Consider the following 8,349-nt stretch of genomic DNA (forward strand, 5'->3'; position numbering starts at 1 on the left):
GCAAGTCCGGAAGCGATGGGATCGGTGGGGGCGAGTTCCTGGGCACCCCGAGTTCCTATAGCGCCGCCGCCATCGCCGCCGCCACTGCCGCCACAGATGTAGTGCCTTATTCTTCTTCTTGCTGCCGGACATGTCTTTTATAGTGAAGGAGACGAGGATGAGGCTGGCGACGGTGAATTGGTTCCTCTCGCCAGGCACGTCGGAGAGAAGGAAGGAGACAAGAACAAAAACTTGACCTGGATGTACTAGACATGGTTCTGGTCCTGGATGTGATCGGTTGATAGCACAATATTCTACCCTAGACCATTATGCCCTTCTCGGATAAACTAATTAGGTTTATTCATTTTTAATCCCCCACCAGATTGGACGACTAATAAAAATCGGAGGGCAAGTACTTCAAAGTACTCCCGGTACTACGCCAATCACCGTAACAGAGCTCATATCTCTGTACTACTTTCTCTAGAAGGTAACGACGTGCTCTAAACAAACAAATAAGGATTCTATAAAAAAGACAGCGATACATATAACACCACATGCAGACCTTTTCTGAAAATATCCAGAGACCTGAAGACCGAGGGGGCACCATCGTGGCCATCGCCGCTTTAGAGAGTTGCAAGTCAGTCATCCTCCGTATGCGGCGGAATCTTCAGTACTATGATGCATCAACCGAGGATCCACCCCGTGCCACACATCGGCCTCCGGCAACACAGTCTTCACCCGGCGAAGCTGAACAAGTACATGAGCGCGAAACCTGCCCCGAGCCAACTGCCTTTCCACTGCCCCATTCATGCATAGGATGGGATGTTTTGGAAAAGAGGGCGATGTCGGAAGAGAAGATGGCAGATATGAGGAGAAGTCAATTGCACCACCACCAAATCTTCTTCTTCAGTCATTCTTGCTTCAGCGGAACAAGTCGCTCCTATAGAGATTCGGAGGGCTCCATCTACCCTGGACGGGCTACATGAGTTGGGAAGAACGAACACATTTTATGTTGTGCTACGCACTGGCTAGGAGAGAGGAAAGTTCGAGCTCTGATTGCGGCTGACAAGGACAGGGTACCCTCCTCGGGCTCTGTTGTCGTCACGTCTTGAACCCTGGAGGCTACATGAGTTGGGAAGAACGGACACATTTTATATTGAGTGTCATCTAAGCCGTTTGATCCAGATTTGATGGTTGATATGGTCAGGAGACAGGCACACCATCATCACCAACTGCATTTTTTTATAGGAGTAGAGAAAAATCCCATAATAATTCGAAACTTTTGGCCATTAATCCGGTGAGCCTGTTTTCATCAAAGTTCTAGAACCTTCAGATCTTCATAATCCAGGCGTACCGTACGCAACAAAATTGCAATCAATCTCATACATCAGGTGGACCCATACCCTCCACCCTACGCACAAAAGTCACAATCAATCTCTTGATCCTATTAGATTGAACCATCCCACATACATTTACACTCAAACTCCCGCTCCAAACTGGTTGGGCAATGCTAGGATTGAAAAAAAGTCACACCGATCCCACAATAAAAAATCAGACCTCACACGGCAGAAAGAAAAGAACTCAAAAAATATGTAAAAGGGTACAATCTATGGTGTTTTCTTAATGATCCCAGAAAAAATGTATGACTCTAATGATACCAGAAATTTGTAGTGTTTTCTTTTTAATAATCAGATTTTTTTCTTAAAAACATTAATGTAGTTTAAAAAGTTCTTGAATTTAGAAATGACCATGAATTTGGAAAATGTTCATGAAATTGATAAACAAATCATGAATTTTAATAAAATGTTCATAAATTAAAGAATGTTTAGAATTTTTATATAAATAATTCATGTTTTTAAATGAAAAAGGAAACAAAAAAATTAAAATAGAAAAACGAAAGAATGTTAAAACCTGCACAAAAAACAACTCAAAACCATAGAGAAACCAGACAAACCTTCTACAAGGTTACCACTTAAGAACTATCACTATTGCTACTGATCGTGGGCCATTTACGGGGAGACTTTGTCTAAAAATATTCCTCGAGCAAGTGGGGTGATAACGACCGAACATACAACCTCACCTCCAGTAATGGGCTGGCCCGCTTGTCTGTTTTCATCTATTAGTCGGTTTTCTTGTGTTTATTTTCTTTTCCACTTTTTTTCTTTAGGTTTCTTTATTTTTTCCCTTTTGTTTCTGTTTTTCTTATTTTTTCCTTTTCAAATATGTATATCTGTTTAAAAATTGTTGAACTTCAGTGAAATTTATATATTTTTCAAATTCATTAACTCTTTTGAAAATCTTTAACTATTTTCAAATTCATGAACCATTTTTAGGTTTGTAAACTATCTTAAAATCAAGAACAATTGCCAAATGCATGTTTTCTTTTCCAAATATGCGAACAGTTTTCAAATTGATGAGCAATTTTCAACTATTGTCATTTTACAAATTCCTACACATTTGTTGAAATTTGTGAACTTTTCAACCTCGCGAAAAATAAATAATTGTTTAAATGGTACAATATATGGTGTTTTATTCTTTAATGATCCCAGAAATTTGTTTTGTTTTCTCCTTTGGTGTTCACAATTTTTCTGAAAAATGTTAATGTTTTTAAGAAATTTCATGAATTTGAAATATGATCATGTAATTGAAAACAAATCATGAAATTTGAAGGTGTGCAAGAATTAAAAATGCTCAGAATGCTTTTATAAAAATTGATTTTTAAATGAAAAAATAAAATAAAAAGGAAAATAAAAAACGAAAAAAGAAAAATTAAAAGAATAGAAAAACTGAAAAAACAGCTCAAAAACCCAGAGAAACCGGACAAACCTTCTATAAGGTTACCACTTAAGACCTATCATTGTGGCTGGTGAGTGTGGACCATGTACAGTGAAACTTTATCTACAAAAAGTACGGGGAGAGGGATCCCTATAACTCAAGATTTAATGCAAAAAGCTTCGCTTCTTTTCTCATTTTCACCATGCTGGAGTCATATTCACTTTCATGCCTCGATCCACCCACATAGATGCCAAGGGGACTAATAACTTGTGTATTCACTTAACAAAAATAATTAGTCTCATGTGTGTACAAGATCATGATGGCAATCCTTGTAGCACCCGTCTATTTTTGACAAAAGAAATGATAGAAATATTACAAAGATGTAGAGGCCAGAAATCTCTAGTTTTTCTTTTACAGTTCACACTATGGTCCTTCAATATAGGCAAGAAATATAAGTGAACATACTCAAGGAAATTGAATTGTGAAAAATGGAATCAGATCAAATCACAGCCAGCCAAAGGAACATCATGCAAGTAAAGGCTTGTTCTCCTGTCTAGTCTAGAAATTAATAATTAAGTTGATTATTAGAAAATACAGATGACCACATAAATATGTTTATACAGAACAATCGACACACTATTTCAAATGTGCAAACTCTGAATAAATATCAAATTTGAAGCATGCTTTATTTTTTTGAAGCATTTAAACATCAAATTCATGTGAAAATTATAGAAGACGGTAAATTTCCTACCATGTCGCTCGAGGCTTGCTTCGGCTTTTTTTTTTAAAACGGAGGCAAAAGATTGGCCTCATATATTAAATAAGGGAGAGTACAGTTTTACAAGAGCCCACGAATACGGTCATTATTAGTGTGAGATCCCCGTTATCTCGTGTTAGCAAACAAGCATAGGGTCCAAAATAAGGGGCATTACAATAGTTGAATGTTTAGCCTAAGTGTGGTTAGAAGTTGGACTCTAAGAAGAAATTGCACTCTAGTTGCGAGGTAGGAAGCGGGCAGTGAACGAACATGACAAAGGAGTGCGGGTTAACTCGAGGAGAGAAAGTTACTAGTATCCTTGTTTAATCTACTTACTGCTAAGACGAGTGTAAACACATCAGACCGCGGCTCCCCACCTCATCCTTGGTATAATCTTCCCATTCTCATTTTTCGTGATTGTTCAGTCCATATAGATTCCTGTACGTGCGGTTGGTGTATAAATTAGGGCGTCCTAGACTGGGTTAAAAGCCCTGGTGTATACTACAGTAACTTGCGATGGCTTCTCCCTTGTTCTTGTGCATCCTCCTGGTCGTTTTTGGCAGCTACCTTTCCATTTCTGTATCATGATTGGAGGAATGGACGTACTCCCTCCATTCCTAAATATAAGTCTTTGAAGAGATTCCACTATGAACCACATGCAGATGTATGTAGATGCATTTCAGAGTGTAGATTCATTTATTTTGCTCCGTATGTATTTCATATTGAAATCTCTACAAAAATTTATATTTAGAAACGGAGGGAATATGTATCACGAGTCCATGCATATGCATGCAGAACGCATCATGCGTACGTGCATGCATGCATGCATAGATACACGCATGGGTACTGCAAAAAAGTTTCGATCAGAGGAGAGGATCGTGAAATGCATATTATGCATGGGTGCGAAACGTGTGCATGCATGGCGAATCAGGCTGAAATGGGCCGGCTAGCCAACACACCCGTTGTATGTCGACTGACCCAAAAATAAGAGTCAGTCGACTTACACGCAGTCGCTCCCTAATTTTAAACATCAAATTCATGTGAAGACGGTACTCCATTTCCTACATGCATGTTGCTGGACGCTTGCTTCGGCTTTATCATTACTGTGTTAGATTCCCTGTTTTGTCGTGTTTAGCAAACAAGCATAGGGTCCAAATTAAGGGGCGTTAAAAAGGTCGAAGGTTTAACCTAAGTGGTTAGAAGTTGGTTGTTTGAGTTGAACTCCAAGAGTAAATTGCACTCTAGTTACAAGGTAGGAAGTGGGCACTGAACGTACATGACAAATGAGCGCGGGTTAACTCGAGGAGAGAAAGTTACTAGTATCCTTGTTTTATCTGCTTACTGCCAAGACGAGTGTAAACACATCGACGCCTCCACCTCATCCTTGGTATAATCTTCCCATTCTCATTTTTCGTGATTTCAGTCAGTCCCACATAGATTCCTGTACATGTGGTTGGTGTATAAATTAGGGCGTCCTAGACTGGGTAAAAAGCCCTGGTGTGTACTACTGTAACTTGGCAACTTGCAATGGCTTCTCCTTTGCTCTTGTGCATCCTCCTGGTGGTATTTGGCAACTACCTTTCCATTTCTGCTGCAGGCGACGGTGGGCAAAGCTTCGTTGTGGTGTCAACCAGGTCATTTCAGACACAAGATGTCTGCTCCACCTCCACATCCAGAGGTACGTACATGAATTGGGCATGGCATAATTTTCGACGTTAATCGATCTGCATGTTAGGAACATACAATATGACACTTGGATGTTTCTTTCAGTGACGCGGCGGCCAAACCGCGCCGGCGCCGCTGTGCCGCTGGTGCACAGGCACGGACCCTGTGCCAAGTCGCCGTCCACCGACAAGCCATCATCTTTCGCCGAGACACTTCACAGAAGCCGCGTCCGCGCAGACTACATCATGAGCAGAGCACTGAGGGGGAGGGGCACCACCAAGATGCAGGAGCAAGAGGAGGGCAAGGTGAGCATGCCGGCCCACCTGGGCACCTCCGTGGACTCGCAAGAGTACGTGGTGACGTTGGGCCTGGGCACGCCGGCCGTGGAGCAGGTCCTCCTCATGGACACCGGCAGCGACCTGTCCTGGGTGCAGTGCGCGCCATGTAACTTCACCGACTGCTACCCTCAGAAGGATCCCTTGTTCGACCCGCGCAAGTCGTCCACGTACGCTCCCATCCCCTGCGGCTCCGACGTTTGCAAGAGACTCCAGTCCGACCACTTCGACAATGGCTGCAGCATGAATGGCAATGGCACCCAGTCCCAGTGCGGGTATCGAGTCGAGTATGGAGGAGGATTAAAGACCAGAGGCGTGTACAGCAACGAGGCGCTCACGATGGCGCCCGGCGTCGTCATCAAGGACTTCCATTTCGGATGTGCATACCAGCAGATTGGCTCCGACGACAAGTCTGACGGCCTGCTCGGGCTCGGTGGCGCGCCCGAGTCGCTCCCTGTTCAGACCTCCGCGGTGTACGGCGGCTCTTTCTCCTACTGCCTCCCGCCGGTGAGCAGCGGCACCGGGTTCCTCGCCCTCGGCGCGCCCACCAACACCTCGGGCTTCTCCTTCACGCCCATGACCCCCTTCATGGATTACGCTACCTTCTATCTGGTGAAGCTCACCGGCATCAGCGTCGGCGGGAAGCAGCTCCGCATCCCACCGAAGGTGTTCGAGGGGGGCCTGATCGTAGACTGCGGTAATATCATCTCACATCTGCCATCGACGCCCTACGCGAAACTGCAGTCCGCGTTCCGAGCGGCCATGGCGGCTTACCCGCTCATCCCGAGCGACGAGTATGACACATGCTACAACTTCACCGGATACAACAACGTCACCGTGCCCAAGGTTGCTCTCACGTTCACCGGCGGCGTCACGATCGACCTCGATGTCCCCAACGGGGTTCTGTTGGATGGCTGTCTGGCCTTCACCGAGTCCGGGTCAGATGATTACGTCGGGTTCCTCGGCAATGTCCAGATGAGAACATTGGAGATGTTGTACGACGTCAGGGGTGGTAGACTCGGATTCCGGGCAGGTGCCTGCTGACCGCTCAAGCTGTATCACAATCGGGAGCTAGCCTACCCAAAAAAATAAGATCGGTTTGCTTATAACGGCTCGACTGCTCCACAGTGGGTGGCCCGTCTGATTATCCCTTCACTGTTATTTTTCCTTTTTTTCTGATTCTATCCCGTCGTCATTTGTGATAAGAGGATATACTCCCTCCGTTCCCAAATACTTGTCTTTCTAGGCATTTCAAATGGACTCAACATACGAATGTATGTAGACATATTTTAAAGTGTAGATTCACTCATTTTGCACCATATGTAGTCACTTGTTGGAATCTCTAGAAAGACAAGTATTTAGGAACGGAGGGAGTATAATATAATGACTGATGTACATTCTCAAACTCTGCAACTAAGCAAGTACTATCATATGCAATACCATGAATCTACCTTAAAGGTGCATATACGTAGGACGCTGATAACGCCCACATGTGTGGGCGTTAAAGGGTCTGGCCACATACCATGTGTGGTGTGAGCAGGAGGCAGCTCACATGTGTTGTGTGTGTGCGGACATTAAAATTGCCCACACGTGTGGGCGCGGCTACTTCATGCCACACGTTCAACAAGTACTACTCATCTCCATTCCGCGCGTGTGACACTAAGCAAAAATGCTCACACGTTCTAGCGCAGCCACGTTAGGTAACCGCGGTATGACGATTTAGTTGTCATTCTGGTTGACAGATGTATTTATCCGGGATGGCAAGTGTAATTGTAAAAACATGGCAACTCTATCTGTTTTGATTAACTATAGTTGCCATGTCTAATTTATGGTAGTTGCCGTGTATAATCAAACCGTAGTTGCCGTGTGTGATTAACTACTTGCCACACATGGTCAAATAGTAGTTGCCATGTGTGTTTACCTAGTCGCCACGTGTGGTCCAACCATAGTTGCCATGTATAGTTAATCACAGTTGTCATGTGTGTTTATCTGGTTGCCACGTACGCGCAACTGCAGTTGCCGTCTAGCAAAAGAATCACAGTTGCCATGTTTGTTTACCTAGTTGCCACGTTCGCGTAACTGCAGTTGCCATCCACACCATAGGAGTGTCGTGTGGGCGAAAATCAGTTCGCCCACACGCGCATGGACTAGGTGGTGGTTGTATGGGCAGAAACTAGTTCACCCACACAACGCAGTTGGTAACAACGTGATGCAGGGCATGTAGACAAACTCTCCAATGCCCACACACCAGCCCCGTTCTATGTGGCACATCAAATCTACCTTTTCGTATCAAGATTCGTGCAAAAGACAATCAACGACCATCCAGACGTGTGGGCGAGTTGAAGAACGCCCACACGTGTGGGCGTTAGTGCTTTCGTATACTTAATGGTACAATCCCATACTATATTAATGCAAGTATATCATGTCCAAATCATCTATTATTATATGTAAAAACTACTTGATGGGATCACTAGAAAAAAGATAAACAACCTAAAAAATACCACTATAGTTAGAAACATCTGGCCTTTAATCCGGTGGGCCTATTTTTGTGAACGTACTAGAACCTTTAGACCTTTATAATCCAGGTGGATCCATACCTTACGCAACAAATTATTTTGATCATGAATTTGGAAAATATTAATGAAATTAAAAAACAAACATTGAATTTAAAAAAGTGCATTAATTAAAGAATGTTCTAATATTTCATATAAATAATTCATGTTTTAGAATGAAAAGGTAAAAAAAACAGCTAGAAAACACAGAGAAACTAGACGAACCTTCTATACGGTTACCACGTAAGACCTATTACTGTTGCCGGTGAGTGTGGACCATGTACAT

At 43.4% G+C, this 8,349-nt stretch overlaps 1 protein-coding gene across 1 annotated transcript; it reads left to right on the forward strand.

Annotated features, from left to right (window-relative positions):
- The first annotated feature begins 5,038 nt into the window (after positions 1-5,038).
- On the forward strand, positions 5,039-6,555 carry LOC119337275 (aspartyl protease AED1-like). Its single transcript, XM_037609391.1, has 2 exons — positions 5,039-5,189; positions 5,282-6,555. The coding sequence occupies exons 1-2, from the start codon at positions 5,039-5,041 to the stop codon at positions 6,553-6,555; spliced, it is 1,425 nt and encodes a 474-aa protein (XP_037465288.1).
- Positions 6,556-8,349: the final 1,794 nt, after the last annotated feature.

This window comes from Triticum dicoccoides, chromosome 7B, assembly GCF_002162155.2.
Source record: "Triticum dicoccoides isolate Atlit2015 ecotype Zavitan chromosome 7B, WEW_v2.0, whole genome shotgun sequence".
Classification (NCBI taxonomy): Eukaryota; Viridiplantae; Streptophyta; class Magnoliopsida; order Poales; family Poaceae; genus Triticum; species Triticum dicoccoides.

What these genes read in the sequence shown, in the direction of transcription:
- LOC119337275 (XM_037609391.1), top strand. Translation starts at nt 5,039, where the DNA reads ATGGCTTCTCCTTTGCTCTTGTGCATCCTCCTGGTGGTATTTGGCAAC. An exon ending in CTCCACCTCCACATCCAGAG is followed by an intron (nt 5,190 to 5,281) that starts GTACGTACATGA and finishes TGTTTCTTTCAG; the next exon opens with TGACGCGGCGGCCAAACCGC.